Source organism: Siniperca chuatsi, linkage group LG2 (assembly GCF_020085105.1).
Source record: "Siniperca chuatsi isolate FFG_IHB_CAS linkage group LG2, ASM2008510v1, whole genome shotgun sequence".
In the NCBI taxonomy this organism is placed as follows: Eukaryota; Metazoa; Chordata; class Actinopteri; order Centrarchiformes; family Sinipercidae; genus Siniperca; species Siniperca chuatsi.
The window spans coordinates 26,621,037-26,637,846 of NC_058043.1; the positions used below are offsets into that span (position 1 = coordinate 26,621,037).

At 38.5% G+C, this 16,810-nt stretch overlaps 2 protein-coding genes across 7 annotated transcripts in view; both read left to right on the top strand.

Annotated features, from left to right (window-relative positions):
* LOC122887291 (blue-sensitive opsin-like) overlaps positions 1 to 8,233 on the top strand; it is a 29,326-nt gene extending 21,093 nt beyond the window's left edge. For 4 of the 6 annotated variants that reach the window (XM_044220377.1, XM_044220387.1, XM_044220368.1 and 1 more), the window contains 5 exons: positions 5,569 to 5,953; positions 6,048 to 6,216; positions 6,308 to 6,473; positions 6,688 to 6,927; positions 7,959 to 8,233. In XM_044220377.1, the coding sequence (XP_044076312.1) occupies positions 5,569 to 5,953; positions 6,048 to 6,216; positions 6,308 to 6,473; positions 6,688 to 6,927; positions 7,959 to 8,060 (1,062 nt within the window). In that variant the 3' untranslated portion in view covers positions 8,061 to 8,233. Of the gene's footprint in view, positions 1 to 1,631; positions 1,669 to 2,002; positions 2,150 to 5,568; positions 5,954 to 6,047; positions 6,217 to 6,307; positions 6,474 to 6,687; positions 6,928 to 7,958 lie in introns of those variants that run through there. The other 2 variants (XM_044220412.1, XM_044220404.1) reach the window with 2 other exon arrangements.
* A 3,913-nt stretch (positions 8,234 to 12,146) lies between these two features.
* Positions 12,147 to 14,575, top strand: LOC122887350 (blue-sensitive opsin-like). The gene is made up of 5 exons (XM_044220457.1): positions 12,147 to 12,687; positions 12,816 to 12,984; positions 13,076 to 13,241; positions 13,456 to 13,695; positions 14,394 to 14,575. Exons 1-5 carry the CDS (start codon positions 12,309 to 12,311, stop codon positions 14,493 to 14,495), a joined length of 1,056 nt encoding a protein of 351 aa, XP_044076392.1. The 5' UTR covers positions 12,147 to 12,308; the 3' UTR covers positions 14,496 to 14,575.
* The last annotated feature ends 2,235 nt before the right edge of the window (positions 14,576 to 16,810 follow it).

Consider the following 16,810-nt stretch of genomic DNA (forward strand, 5'->3'; position numbering starts at 1 on the left):
CAATTGTCCCTCTTTTCAAAACGTATACGGTCAGTCACATTTTTCTGCTAGACTCATACTGAAAAGGGCAAGACAGTGCTCTAATATGGGGAAGTGTTTTTTTTTTTTATTAATTTTTTTTTTTTGTCAGCAGGTCTGGTTGTAGCCTACAGGTGTATTTAACTGTTGCCCAAACTGAAAAGGCAGTCTGTTTCACAAGATATTCCCCATTAATTTTAAAACTGGCCTCTTGAATACAGATAGGATTACCAATGACACAATCTAATTAGGAGCATTATTGTACAATATGGGGATGTGGGTTTAGATTTTACACATTAGCAGGATCAGCATCCCCACTACATTTCACTGGAAGAATGCACTTAATGTTTCTTCCAGGATCAGTGGGATAGGCTGTTTCCTATTATGTAATTACATTAAATTTTTCAATAAATGAATATCATTGGCTTTGGTTTAAAAGCCTTACATATCCTATTTTATAGTTTTCATTGAGGGTTGATGCCTGTTTGATCATCCACTAACTTTATGAAATATTGTTATGTGTAGCCTGTGCATACTAGTTACTACACCATATTTTTTATTTCTGAGGCATACAGAATGTTCCCATGTGCTAGACACTGAAGCCCTGTCAGCTTCAGTGTAGCTGAACCTGACCTCTAACCTTCCTCTAAAGGGGAGCAAAGAGACAACTTTACAATTCATATAAAAGAAATTGTATATTATTATTTATAGGTTCAATGACAAATATGAAAAAGTCATCTAAATACAGCAAATAAAAACTAAATTTTGCAATACACTATATGTCCATTAGATGACAGACTTGCATTGTTTATGTTTTGTTTGTTGTCTGCAGCTTACAATGAACAAGTTATGTAGGAATACAACAGTAGGAAAGAAGGGGATTTGGGTTCTCATCATTCACATATTTCGTTAATGATACAGTGTGCTGTCCCTGTGCTGGAATGGGAAAAAAACAAACACTTATATTTCCATATGCAAGTCATAGAGTAAAGAACCCTAATTAGGCCCTGCACACCCACACAGGAGTTCTCGCTATTCTATCTGATTGAACCTCTGCTCAGGTTGAAGATGCGCTGAGCTGTGCTGGGAATTACGTGAGATCCAGACTCCATGTGCCAGTAACAATGATAACTGTGTAATTTGTCCCCGAGAGTTGGGGAGATCAAGCACAATCTGTAGACGCCCACGCAGCTGTGAGAAGAGGTCTAATCACCTCTCAGTTAAAATCACCTGTGTGGGTATACCATGGGTGTGCAGGCCCTTTAAATTTGGTTGTTTTAATTTAGTTATGAAGCCATAATAGCACAATGCCAAAGCACGTCACAATTAATTATATACTGACTGAAAGATGAAAAGGTCACAGTAAAAATTAAGACCAGACACCACTTAAATTTCATCAATTTTATTATGTAATTTTATTATGAGTGCAGCCGCTTTTGGTACCTTCTAGCACCCATCTCACAAAACCAGTGAAGAAAATGCTGACACTTTATTTTTTCACTTTGTGTTACGTTATACTAACATAATGTAAACTATTTTGTGTGGAAGTAAAAAAAAATGTATATCTACAACATAACATGTAGTTTTATACATCATTCTTTGTTAACCTACAGTGTGCTGTTTGGGATTTCTCCTGTGCCAAGCTTCAAGGTGAGCACTAAAGCAAGCGGCTCAGGTCAGAGGTTGAATGACATTCCTTGCTAATGAGTACCACAACATCAGGCTGCAGCACTATAGCTGTACAGCGCCATCAGACAGGGAATCTGTTAAAACTCATACTCATACTTGTTCTATCCTTCATCAATCAGAAATAAAACTATTTCAAAAATGGCATACCATAACCAGTATATTGATTTATATTCTGAAAATAGATTTTCCTAAATTATTTCAGAGATAAAAATGTTAATAGATCAACTTTCCAGTAAGTTGGCACACACTCTTGGAACATGTAGTTCTATGCAGTGTACTCCTTTTTATTAAAAATCTATTAATTGTTCCTATGTGGGTCGATGCCTTGGGCTCTCATTTCACCCAACTGTCCGTATGTCTCCCTGCAGCACAGCGTACCTGTATCAGAAAGGACAAGAGAGGGCAGGAACAAGAAACAAACAAACACACTTTAGAACCATTGGTCAGTCATTGCCCCATTTCTCACTTAAATTAAAATTAGTTTGTCACAACAGTTCAGACATGATGAATCTACATTTATTTCAGGTATTTAATTTAGTTTCCGTGTTTCCACCATGCCACATACAATTTGTGTCTCCTTTTCAGTCTTGTAGCTGGCTGATTTGACCCCAAAACTGTGTCCCCAGATCCACCGACTGAGTCAGTGTTACAATAATCATCTGGTGTGAGACATGGTACAAATTAGGTCTTGCCACAAAACCAGTTGAGAACCCTCACTTCTTCCTCTTTGATGAGCGATATAATTTGCCAAACGTTTAGTTCTGTGATGTAGTTTGCTGAAAGTTGTTTTAATTGAAGAAGAATTCAAGAAAAGCAAAAGTTGGTGGAAACATGTCAGTGTGCTTCTTATGTGCACTGCAGAAAAGGGATTTATTGTGATGTCATGGCAAACACATTAAAACAGATTGGAGACTCATTAGGCACGTCATTAAGATAGTGATTGGATAAATGGATGAAACATTCCAAGAAACACAACCTAAGTTGAAATGGTCTACAGCAAAGAACTATATTCAGAGATATCTGAACTTCCAAAAATAAAAAATAAATAAACAAAAAAAAGTGCTTACAAAAAAAGTTTACTTTTTTAACTTAAATATGCTAAGTTTTTCTCTGTACTACTCTTTAACTTTACTTTTTTTAAGTGAGCAGTCTTAAAAACACCTTAAAACCTTCTACTCCAAATCATTTTTAGGCTCATAATCAAACAAATGTCATAGTCTTTACGATTGATTGGATGTGGTGTCTACTGAAATTGCTGATGAATACTGAAATCTATTTGGGCCACAAAAGCAAGCACAGCATCAGGTTAAACAGCTCAGTGGAGCTCAGGCCAACACCGTGACCTTCCGTACTGCTGAGCTGCTGGTAATGGATTACACACAATAAGAGTCTTAGGGAACGGATGGAGAACTGGACTTTTGAAAGCCTAAAGAGATTATGATGTTAAACTCTCATAAGTGACATGGATCAATTATGGCAGCAGGAGGTAGAGGTTTTCAACCACCAGAGGCATCACAGCAGAACAGTGTATCAGCCCTTTTTTTTTTAAAGAATAATTTCTTGTGTGATACAGTGCTATCACATCTATCAGTTTGGATTCAAGAATCCATATTTTGTTGGCATATGGTCAAATGTTGGAAGGGATTTGCCACAGATGTGTCACATTTGAAAGCACACAAGATGACCTACGTTGTAAAACCAGAAGTCTGAACAATTGAATCATTATTATGCAGAAGTCATGACATCCAGAGTCTTGTGAACACACTACATGAACCTCAACAATCAGCTGTCCACTTGTGGATACAGATGTATCGAGCACCTGCCTCAAAAAGTATTAATGATTTTCTTTTCTGCCAAACGCTATATGTACAGCGAAACTTTACGGCACTTACCTGTCTAGCAGTGATTGGCGTCATTGTTGCTGCTTGCTGTGCTCCTGGCATTGTGGCTATGTAATTAGAATCACAGCGGTATATACACCACATAAACTGAACGACTGTTTATAATGAATGAATGAACTCCCATCCTAATGCTTTGTAAGCCTACTGTTTTCTTAGTCTCCTATTCTAAGGGCCAATTATCCTAATTGCTTGTGTCCTCAAGCAGTTTGAGATGGCGTCATATGCAAAACCCCATTAACCTGCTGAAACAATTAAACATCTGTTAACACTGACGATTGACTGATGTTTTTTCAATTGTGAATATCAGTAATGAAATATATAAAGTTTTCTTTTAGGGCCAATAGGAATGGACACTATTGTCTTAACATTGTAACATAATTACGTAAATTATATATACAATTATTTTAAAGTTTTTGTCCACATTATGAACAACTTACTGTAATATTGTTCAATGCTCATCGGTTCCCTCTATCAGCGTTTCCCAAACCTTTGTCCTGCATGTTTTAGATGTCTCCCTGCTCCAATACAGCTGATTTAAATGATCAGCTTGTTATCAAGCAGCTTCAGGAGTTCTTCACCACTTGATCATTTGGATCAGTGTTGGAGCAGGGAGAGATTTAAAACATGCAGGACAAAAAGTTTTGGGAAACACTGCCCTATATGTTTTTTAACATTACCTCTGCTATCAGTATTAGATTTTAATTTTCATTTGCAGGGGACACAGGGAGTTTACTTTGCATTTTTAGTCTCTCCAAGACTTTATGCAACAAAGAGATTAGGACCACTTCTGGCTAAAACCCAGGATCAAACCAGGGATCTATAGATTTTCAGTCTAAAACTCTCCCAAATGAGCTATTTCGGCCTCATGACCCTGCATGCCGGTCAGGCCCTGCGTGACAGACTACAACAGCACTAATAGTAGCGATAGCTAAGATTAATAATATTAACTATAATAATACCACTAATAATAACTAATATAATACATACACTTAAATATGTATGTATTGTTTATCTATGTCTTTTGTTTCAACTTTATAGCTAACTCTGTTACAGCAGAGCATTTTTCATAGAGTACATCTCCTCTACACCTTCCTGTGTCAGTCCTTTATAGCCATCTTTCAAAATAAAGCAGGCAATTTGGGCAAATTCCTTGTACACCTGTCACATTATTATTTTCAGTGCCATATTTTAAAGTCACTGTCCTGGCTCCATATTCACATCCTATGAAACAAAAGTGCAGACTTATGGTCACAGAGTGTCATACAATGTCTGATTCTGATATGGAAAAATGTAAATGCTCTGCTTTGTCCTGAGATCCACGCTCAACACGGGGTTATCCTTCCTTGATCCTGATACGATAACGATGTATAGAGATCATCCATCATTAGAAGTTGTAATAGCTCTGAGACTGGATTATCTGTCTATATGACCTTCCTTCTAGATTGGATCCAATTACACTATCTTTGGCACTATGAAACTACACTCAACTAAAATGTTTAATTTTGGGTGCATACATGTTTACATCAGTCCATCTAGCATTTTTGTGTGTGTGTGTGTGTGTGTGTGTGTGTGGTTGTGTGTGTCAGTGTGCTGTTTATCATTGCTTTTGACCTGAAATAGTGTCTCAGTGATTAGATAAGAACAGGATATGACTGATAATATCCTGAAATATTGTATTGGCTTCTGGCCTGGTATTTAATCCAACGTGCAGCATGTTTGTAGATGTTGTATTACTTCCTGTGATATTCCAATCTCCTTGACCAAAGCTTGGGGTTTCTTTTGCCAAGTCAGTCATGCAATTAGTTATTCAATTAATTAATTAAGTATTTAGTTAGACAGCCCCTATAAATGTACTCCCAGACCTCTGTATTGGACTGCCATAGACAAGTGCACCTGCAGGAGAACTTGAACTGACCATCACATGAAAAGCAAATTTTAATTTTTTTTTAATAACATACAGGGCAAAATGAAGCACAACCGTGCCACGGAGCTTCCAGAGGATTTCTGGATCCCCGTCGCTCTGGACACGGACAACATCACGTCTCTGAGCCCCTTCCTGGTCCCCCAGGACCATCTAGCAAGCCCAGGCACCTTCCATGCAATGGCCGTATACATGTTTTTTATATTTACTGTGGGCACTGCCATCAATCTGCTCACAGTTGCATGCACCATCCAATACAAGAAGCTCCGGTCCCACCTCAACTACATCCTGGTGAACATGGCTATGGCAAACCTTCTCGTGTCCGTTGTGGGCTCCTTCACTGGCTTTTGCTCCTTTGCGTCCAGATATTTCGTCTTCGGCCCACTAGCATGCAAGATTGAAGGTTTTATGGTAACGCTTGGTGGTAAGATAAACTTTGAGACACAGATACATAAGATCACAATCCTTGAGTTTTAATTAGTTAAAAATGTTTTTAATCCTACTTAATATTCTTCCAGGTATGGTAGGCCTTTGGTCTCTTGCTGTGGTAGCTTTTGAAAGATGGCTGGTCATCTGTAAGCCACTCGGTAACTTTATTTTCAAGCCTGACCATGCTTTAGCCTGCTGCTTATTCACGTGGGTGTTTGCACTGATTGCCTCAGTTCCTCCACTGGTCGGATGGAGCAGGTTAGTATTACTCACACACACCCTTACATTTGCACGGATCGAACTGTAAAGCTGCCATGTACACTCAATGTGCTTGTGATCATCTCTCCAGGTATATCCCAGAAGGCCTGCAGTGCTCCTGTGGTCCAGACTGGTACACCACAAACAACAAATACAACAATGAATCCTACGTGATGTTCCTTTTCTGCTTCTGCTTTGCTGTTCCCCTCACCACCATTATCTTCTGCTATGGTCAGCTCCTCATTACACTGAAAATGGTGAGGCAAAGTTAAAAGAATGAGAATGTTTTTTTTGTCTAATGATTGTGTGACGCTGCTCAAAACGGTACAAGCCAGAGAGCAATAACATGTGCTGAAGGGGAGGCATAAACAAAATGACGTCTCCTGTGTGATGAAATTGTTTGGTACATGGAGCACTAAACACGCAGAACCCAGAAGTCATGAGACTCAACTCACTTCTCTCACTCAACAGGCAGCAAAGGCCCAAGCTGAGTCTGTCTCCACCCAGAAGGCAGAGAAGGAGGTGACCAGGATGGTGGTCGTCATGGTGCTGGGCTTCTTGGTGTGCTGGTCACCTTACACCACCTTTGCTCTTTGGGTTGTCAACAATCGTGGGCAGCCTTTTGACCTGAGATTCGCTACTATACCGGCCATCTTTGCTAAGTCCTCTGCAGTCTACAACCCAGTTATCTATGTTCTCCTCAATAAACAGGTGTGTTGGATGTTTTGTGAGATTGAAAACACATTACAGTTATAGGCAGGCACTGTGTAAATGATTAAAAAAGACAGCTTAATATGCTTCATGTTTTGGAGGCAGAACACATTAATGCAAGGTTCATGCTGCACTTGGGAAGTACAGTTTATGGTTGTTCCTATTTGTCATTTCATTTGTCAATTCCTATTTGCTTGGAAGTGGAAATAGACAACTTTTTTGCTTTAACTTATCATTATGAAGTAAATCTTAATTGGACAGTGTAATGAATATAGAATAATGACATTAGATTGGTTCCCTATAAACCTAGCGTTCACTATGCTGTTGTGTCTGCCACCTGGCACAATTTTTCCCGGAAAAATTAAGGCTTGATTTACAGCACAAAGTGCGTCAACCATTGCGCAACAAAAAGAGGAAGAGGATAGGTTTTCCCCAGAGTGGAAACACACCATTATTTCCAGAGTGGTGGTGTTAGTTTCTTCAAGGAAACTTGGAAACAAATGCAGTGTGTCCTGTGTTTTTGGTAGTTGCTAGGCTCTGAAGAAAACAGAAAGCGATCCACTTGTCTTCGCGGCAGCGGCGCCAACAATAATACTACTTGGAAATGCTAGGGAGAAAAAGTTGAAAAGTCTATTTCCACTTTAATAAACCACACCAAACTAATATAAACTCACAGCAATCTTAAAGGAGCAGTTTGTAGGATTTATTGGCATCTAGCATTGAAATTGTAGTTTGCAACCATTTGAAAACTTCTCGCCTCACCCTCCCATACTAAGTGTGTAGGAGAAACTACAGTGGCCGTGAAACTTGCGAAAAATGCGAATGGCCCTATCTAGAGCCAGTGATTGGTTTGTCCATTCTGGACTACTGTAGAAAAAAGGCGGTGCAACATGCGACCTCTGTGGAAGGGGTACCTGCTCCCCTACAACTAAATATAAACAATAACAATATGGTGCTACATGCCCAATAATTTAGCTTTTTAGCAAAAAGAACAGTATTTTTAAATGAGTTTTTCCTTTGATGTCTTTCAGTTCCGTTCATGCATGATGAAGATGCTGGGGATGGGTGGAGGTGAGGATGAAGAGTCGTCGACACAGTCAGTGACCGAAGTCTCTAAAGTTGGGCCTGCTTAGACTACACATCACGACTGTTGACCTCTCTGCCACTAATGATTTGTGATTTGTAAATAACAATAAATGTAAGTGTTTTGTCATATGAAAAAAGATATATGCAATGTTACAATTCGAATGATAAAGAAATCATAAATAATCTGCAAAGTGAAAAATAAAAAAAAAATACAAACATGTATATGGTGTCTTTATGTTGTTGAAACTGGGAAACAACACATTCCCTAGTTTGGAGTGTATACAGTTTCCTTATATGGGTATTGCGTTGAAGGAACATATTCACTGCAACATGCAAGAGACTGTTACACAAGCGATTCAAAAATGCATTCAAAATCTTTTTCTGTTTTTTCAATATACTGCTGTACAGGCGACTGATCATTTGTGTATTATAAATATGTACACATGATGCTGTTTTGTGCAATAAATTGCATAGATATTAAATGCCCCCTATAGGGAATGATTAACACAATTTTTTCCACAGCAGAGATAAAAAACATTTTTAAAATGTTTCAGATCAAGGTGTTCAGCAGTACCAGTTTAAAATTGTCGTTTTTTATGATTACGTTGCTTTTAATGTCTCTATTCTCTATTTAAATTCAACACAAACATTTTTATTTGTTCATTTCAAATTCACCCTCCGGCCTCTGTAATATCTATCACCTTCCTCCTCGGACATACTGATGTACAGTATAATGTCCTTCTCTGTACTGGGTTGTTGCAGTTACACTGTGTTCTCATCGTCTCATGCATACTTTCAGCTCAGGGAAGGAGGCAAAATGCCAAAACGTTAACACAGAGCTTTAAACCAGCGGAGTGGATTAAAAAGTGCGACAGCGCATGAGATTATCAGATTTAATGTTGTTAGAACCCAGATTAGCAGGCAAAGACCTGCTGCCCTCTTTCTTAAGTACCCAGAGAGCAAAAGTTGTTAATTCAACATTGAGTTATGGTCAGAAAGGTTGGTATATGGTTGAGGTTGAAAAATCTACTTTAAATCAACATTTCTATAGCAGTTTTAATGTTGAAAAATGCCACTGAATCAACATTGTATTTGAGTCTTGTTTCCAACATTGAAATACTAACATTTAATCAATACTATCTCAATGTGCCTACTGCCAACTTTCCCGCTGAAATATTTTAAATTAAACAAGGACTGGGGAACAACCATTTTAGGGATGTGTGTGACACTTTTGTTTTAAATAAAGTACTTCTCTTCACTTCTTCAACTTGTGTGGTTTTAGGTGACAAAGAAAACAAAAAAATGTATATGTAATGAGGAAAACATCTTAAAATCATTTTTGGAGCCCTCCCCTAGACAAAATGCTATTTTCAACTGCTCCAACTGCCCAGAGTTTTAATCATTTCTCACCAAGCTGTGGAGAAGGACGTAAGTTTTAATCTTTTAACTAAGGAAAATGCTATGTCAATTCATAGCTGCATTATTGTCTTGGCAAATTGGTCCATTGATTATAATAGTTGTAATATTTTAAGGTGATCTGGTGGGGAGCAAGCAAACAATAGGCTAGTTTGCTCAGTAAAGAAAAAAACAAAACAAATGGATATTAGCAGAATTTTCAACGTCCTGCTATTTTTTTTTTTACAGCAAACATTTGAACCAGTGCCAGTATCGTGCTGTCTTTACAGGTTGTGTAATGTTAATGGTAAGTAAATTAACTATTGTAAAGTGGTCATATTTGCTGTTAAAAAAATTATGCCAGCTAGCGTTAAGCTAATGTTATGTCATGCTAATGTCATTTGCAGGTGTGATGTTCACTCTCATTGACCCCAGCAAATACCAGGCTTCTGCTTAAATATAGCCTCTTTTATGCTGACCAACTAGGTGAAGACAGATGTTGGCTAGGTTAATAGCAAAAAAAAAAATTGTTTAAACTTAAACTTACTGAAGTTAGCTGTACTATTAAATGTCACCTTTGCTGGTGCTCAAACTAGTAAGATTATATACATCCATTTTTATTCTTTTATACTTACTGTAAATGCTAACCTAACGCATGCAAATGGATGATTCTTTATTAAAAGAACATACAAGATTTATCAGGTTAGTTTGACTTCAAATCCTTCAGAGAAACAGAATCCTTCAAAAACATTTTAAAATCATACTTTCAGTTCAAGGGAAACTTTCTGTGGGTTCCTTTTCAGGATTCATGATAACAGTATTTCAAGCTGTTTTGCTGACACACCTCCTTTGAGACTGGTGAGAGCTTCCTACATAACTTGCACCTGACATAGGTAAGTGAAATGAATTTTATGAAATGTTTCACAATATCGTATTGCTGCTTGAAATATCCTTTTTTGCCAGTAATGCAAAGTCTTTTTTTGTCTGGGCTGCATACTCAGTCACTTACTACTTTACTACTAAGTACTGGCTGCACTCAGGAGATACTTTATGTATGGTCATTTCTGAGGCCATGGTTGTTGGTATTTTTTAATGGGATTGTATTACACTGTAAATTGTTATTTTGTCCATAAGCACGCACTGTACATTAAATTTCAGTCAAATACAACAATAACAAATGCAATGTAAGTGCATTACATATTGGACAGATGTTATTTTCTGTCCATCCCCTTAGTCACGCCAACCAACCACTCTCTCAAAGTTGGACTGCAAGGTGATCTACAGAAAACGTCCACCACGGTCTATCGTGAACTGACTGCTTTTTTTCTTCAAATTAATTTACATGTTGAGAACAATATCATGTTGTACAAGTGTATAAATAAAGAAAATGTCATGAAAAGTTCTGGTTTCTTGTAGTTAATAAGTACAACATTGTTTCAATATATCGAAACCAACCAAAATTCAGTCCCAGGCAACCTTTTAGATAATGGATTGATAATTGATAATTGATTCACTAACATTGTTCAATATATAATCAGCTAAAATGTAGCTGCCGACTGACTTTTAGGTGACGCTTGAATCAATATTCATTCATTGTCAGATACGGTTGAAAATCTGACGTTTATTCGACATCAATCATAACGAGCGCTTTCAATTTGGTTTTAATGTCAGGCGTCAACGTAGATTCAATACTTCTGCCTGACGACATTTAAATGTTGTTTCAATCTGATTTTGCTGTCTGGGTAGGATAAACCTGTTTAACCAGGTTTTGGAGAACAAGTGTTCATGCGTATCTAGACAGGTGCACTGTGTATACATTTATACATGTACATGCATGCTTGTGTGTGTGTGTGTGTATGTGTGTGCGTGTGTGTACCTTGATTCAGATACCTGTAGGTAATGTTTCTACAAAAGACAAAACCTTGAAATACTTATTATGAGCCCATTACAGTGAGGTTCTTAACAGCAGGATGTGTGCAACTTTCAGAATTAATTTTCATAACTTACATCATTGTCTTACGGTATTTATGGTAAATAAACAACGAGCTCTTGCAAAGATCTACTGTGTCTCTTAAGTAGGAATTAGATAATGAAATGGAGGGTCAGGGACCAGGTCAGGCCAGAGATTAAATCTGGACCCCTTTCCAAAACTTGTACCAATGAATCAGAGTCTGAAAACACCCAAACAGAATCACTGGAGAAGGTCAGAGTTGATGCAGAGTTTATTCTTTTACAAGAACCAGCTCTGGAGTTGCTTCTGGATACAACTGAATCCCAAAGTCTTTTATTGTACACAAACAAATACTCAAACAATATACTGAGTGCACAGGTTAGCTGGTATGTAAGATTAATAATGTCATGATACATATAGCACATCTATGGAAGATTATAATGACATACAAATGCATACATGCTTTCCAACGATTAGCACATGCAAGTGTGCATATTTTCCAATAAAACACTTAATAATACATTTTCGGCATGTGGCAACTGGTTGTTGTTGTTTTTTTTATGAACATATGGCAGAAGTCGTCCTGAACCCTTTACACAAGCTGTAATGTCAGACACACATCCAGGCTGTAACCTCTTTGGCAGCACAGAAAGAAGGGGAAATCACTAAATGACTTACACCAATTAATGAAAACCTCAGTCAATCAGTCAATTATATAATCCATTAACCTTTTAATGGGATTAAATAGGGATAAAAGTCACTCCTCCACAAAGGATTAACATTAGAGACGTTGGGACTGCAGACTTCACAGCTTTCATGTCTGCCTCTTAAAACTTCTGTTCTTTATTTTTATAATATAATATAGGTGATATAGGTAAAGCAACAACATAAGCAAGAAGAACACTTGAGGAGGAACAATTGTGATCAATAGTCATATAAAAAAGGCAAAATGAGGGCAAATCGTGGCATGGAGCTGCCAGAGGACTTCTGGATACCCGTCAGTCTGGACACCGACAACATCACGTCGCTTAGTCCTTTCCTGGTTCCTCAGAGCCACTTGGGGGACTCGGCCACCTTCTACGCCATGGCTGGATTCATGTTCTTCGTATTTGTAGTTGGCACTGGCATTAACACCGTCACCATTGCATGCACTATCAAATACAAGAAGCTCCGGTCCCATCTCAACTACATTCTGGTGAACTTGGCAGTGGCAAACCTTCTTGTGTCTGTTGTGGGCTCCTTCACGGCATGCTGCTCCTTTGCATCCAAATATTTTATCTTCGGACCACTAGCATGCAAGATTGAAGGTTTTTTGGCTACACTTGGTGGTAAGATTGAAGTTGTAGTTTCAAAACAATGAACTAATTCCAATTGAGCATGCCTTTTTATTACTATTTACTTATCTATATTAATTTGAAAAAAAAACATCTTAAATGGTCTGTTTCTGTCATTCCAGGTATGGTAAGCCTGTGGTCTCTTGCTGTGGTAGCTTTTGAAAGATGGCTGGTCATCTGTAAGCCACTCGGTAACTTTATTTTCAAGCCTGACCATGCTTTAGCCTGCTGCTTATTCACGTGGGTGTTTGCACTAATCGCCTCAGTTCCTCCACTGGTCGGATGGAGCAGGTTAGTATTACTCACACACACCCTTACATTTGCACGGATCGAACTGTAAAGCTGCCATGTACACTCAATGTGCTTGTGATCATCTCTCCAGGTATATCCCAGAAGGCCTGCAGTGCTCCTGTGGTCCAGACTGGTACACCACAAACAACAAATACAACAATGAATCCTACGTGATGTTCCTTTTCTGCTTCTGCTTTGCTGTTCCCCTCACCACCATTATCTTCTGCTATGGTCAGCTCCTCATTACACTGAAAATGGTGAGGCAAAGTTAAAAGAATGAGAATGTTTTTTTTGTCTAATGATTGTGTGACGCTGCTCAAAACGGTACAAGCCAGAGAGCAATAACATGTGCTGAAGGGGAGGCATAAACAAAATGACGTCTCCTGTGTGATGAAATTGTTTGGTACATGGAGCACTAAACACGCAGAACCCAGAAGTCATGAGACTCAACTCACTTCTCTCACTCAACAGGCAGCAAAGGCCCAAGCTGAGTCTGTCTCCACCCAGAAGGCAGAGAAGGAGGTGACCAGGATGGTGGTCGTCATGGTGCTGGGCTTCTTGGTGTGCTGGTTGCCTTATGCCTCCTTTGCTCTTTGGGTTGTGAATAACCGTGGGCAACCATTCGACCTGAGATTAGCGACCATACCTTCTTGCTTCTCGAAGGCCTCTGCAGTCTACAACCCAGTTATCTATATTCTCTTCAATAAACAGGTGTGTTAAATGTTGTGATGAATAACTAATGTGAGAAGGGATGCACTTTCTACTTTGTTGCAAAGTAGTATGTGGGACAACTGTTGAGAGAAACTGATGGATGGAACCCCAACAACGTTTTGGGGCCTTAACCCCTTGGGCTGAAAATGTGCTGAAATAGTGTCTGTGTATCACATACTGTATGTTGTATCTTATTATCTTATGTACTTGTATCTTATGTGTCTCAGGTAGACAGTTCAGTCTGAGGTTCATGAATGCAACATAATCCTAAAGTTTCCTCCTCTTAGCTTTTAACAGACCATACAGTAACTCGGAAAATGACTTGATATGCAGAAGCTTTGAGTCCATGCTGTATTGTATTGATATGAATATAGCTCAGTACTGCAACATTTTTATATTACATTAAAAAACATATTACACCATTAATTTATCCACTTCACCAACACTGTGATGTAAATTAAAGACGCTATGCGTAGAAGTATTTAGATATTTAGGTGCCAAAGTAAATTTTTGAAATTCTACACGTAGTGGCTTTAATGGTACATTTAGAATTTTTTCTCTCAGTTCTCTTCATGCATGATGATGAAGATAAATGGGGAAGAATAAGGCGCTAGATGCCAGACTTTGCAGAGACTTTTTGTTGTTGTGATGACTGACTGTTCTACAGAATCATCAATCATCTGTTTTTTCCCTTTCAGTTCCGTTCATGCATGATGACGATGCTGGGGATGGGTGGAGGTGAGGAGGAATCCTCATCAACACAATCGGTGACTGAAGTCTCCAAAGTTGGGCCTGCTTAGTCTGAACTTCGAGACTTGATTTAGATAAAGAGTTATATGCAAAGAAAAAAAAGGAGAAATAAAAAAAATAATAAATGCTGTGATGAAGTATTTGTGTCTTTACTATGCTATTCGTTCCAGACGTACATGACCAAAATGTATATATTCTTTTTTTTTCTTGTATTCTGTCCTAAAATCTTGTTTTTCTTACAAGAAATGAAGATGTCTGACAGAGGTCACTGAAAACCCATAGTAGTTATTACTCAATTAACCTTTGCAAGCAAATGCTTATAGTATATCATAAATCTTTGTGAATGAGTTGGAAAAGTTGTACTGCATTTGTTGTAAAGGGATTCATGTGCATATCAATACAGCTGACGTACAACTTATATCTGTGTCCACATTGTCAGTAATTGTTTCTCAAGCAAACACTGGGGGAAACATTCTGGGATCAGATCATCAGATAGTTGGGCTTTTGACATTAGTGGAATGTACTTGTGAAAAAATAATTGTCCACATATGTAATTCAGTATTGTCCCAGTAAATAAATGTGTCTATGGAAGCGTATTGGTGATGATAATGTAAACTTCAAAATGAAAATGTAATTCAATAACATTATAATTTTCCACATATGTATGTGATATTTGAGTAAAAATTTAAATTGAAAATACAATAATCCAATTTGCTTTTTCATGTCCACATACTAGTATGGGCGTTATATGACCATGTTAAAATGAAAATGGAAAAGCTGTTTGACATTTATATTTTCAAAGTCGTACCCCGCTGTACAGTGGACAATATTTAAATGTTAATTCAAATTTGAAAATGAAAATGCAATATACAAGATAGATTTATTGATCATTTTACAACACAGGGTTGTATTATGAGATTTTGATCGTAGTTCCCTACTCAAAAACAAACATTATGTACAAAAAGTATATACAGTTGATGAATATATAATAAGTCACAGAAATAAAAGCTATTTTACATGGGGGTGTGCTGAGGATGAATCAAGCAGTCTCACAGCCTGAGGGAAGAAGCTGGTGGTACAACAGCGGATACTGCTGTATCTCTTTCCAGACGGCAGCAGGGTGAACAGGCTGTGTCTGGGGTGGGCATGGGCGTCATGCAAGCCAAATTTCTGGGGCATATAACCTGTAACCTACACACACCTGCACACACTGATATAACTGGGGGGGACACACCCACCAAATGAGAAAAAACATACCTCAAAGCTCATTGCACACTGTTTTCAGATTTCCTAATTTTCTGTGCAATTGTAATATTTAAAGCTAAATTGTAGGCTGTTACTCTCATAAAGGTTATTGTATAGTACAAAACGAGCAATATTGTTCAACAGGCTGGTATCGATGACCTGCTGAGCGGTTTTAGTCACCCGCTGCAGAGCCCTCCGGTCCTGGGCCGTGCACATCCCATTCCAGTTTGTTTTGTTTCCAGTCAGGATGCTTTCTCTTGCTCCTCTGTAAAAGTTAACAAGAACTTGGCACGGGAATTCTTAAGTTTCCTTAAGAAATACAGCTGTTTCTGGGCTTTCTTGACCAGGGTGGAGATGTGAGTGGACCATGTCAGGTTTTCTGTGATGCTGATTCCCAGGAACCCAAAACTATTCACCTGCTCCACCTCAGCTCCACTGATGTAGACAGGGGTGTGTGTCTTTGCCTCCTTTTTCCTAAAATCAACGACCAGCTCCTTGGTTTTGCTGACATGTGGAGGGCTGCAATCACGGGTGTGCAGCGTGAACAGGAGGGGGCTGAGCACACAGCTCTGGATGGCTCCAGTGTTGAGCACTAGAGTGGCCAATCTGAACTGTCTGGGGTCTGTTTCTGAGGAAGTCCAATATCCAATTACAGAGTGTGGTACTCAAGCCCAGAGAGCAAAGTTTTCCAATTAGTTTCACGGGGGAGATTGTGTTGAATGCTGAGCTAAAATCAACAAGCTGCGTGTAAGTGTAGGTGTTGTTCTTCTCAAGGTGTGTGAAGACAGAGTGGAGGGCAGTGGAGATGGCATCCTCTGTGGATCTGTTGGTTCTGAAAGCAAACTGGTGAGGGTCCCGGCTGGCTGGGATGTTGTTCTTTATTTGCTGGAGAACCAGTTTTTCAAAGCACTTCATCAGAATGGGGGGTGAGAGCCACATACAAACAATGTAACCTGATCCATTCATGCAAGCAATATTTAAGTCAAAATTTATTTGAAAATGAAAACGGCATTTGACAATACATTTTCACCTACACCTACAGTGGACAATATGCAAATGCAACAGTGCCCCCAGTGTATTGCATTTACATTTACATGTCACCATGCTCTTTTAATGGAAG

Excerpts from the sequence above, each read along its gene's own strand:
- LOC122887350 (XM_044220457.1), top strand. The coding sequence starts at position 12,309 with ATGAGGGCAAATCGTGGCATGGAGCTGCCAGAGGACTTCTGGATACCC. Across the intron at positions 12,688-12,815 it reads TTTTTTGGCTACACTTGGTG|GTATGGTAAGCCTGTGGTCT; the intron begins GTAAGATTGAAG and ends CTGTCATTCCAG. Across the intron at positions 13,696-14,393 it reads ATATTCTCTTCAATAAACAG|TTCCGTTCATGCATGATGAC; the intron begins GTGTGTTAAATG and ends TTTCCCTTTCAG.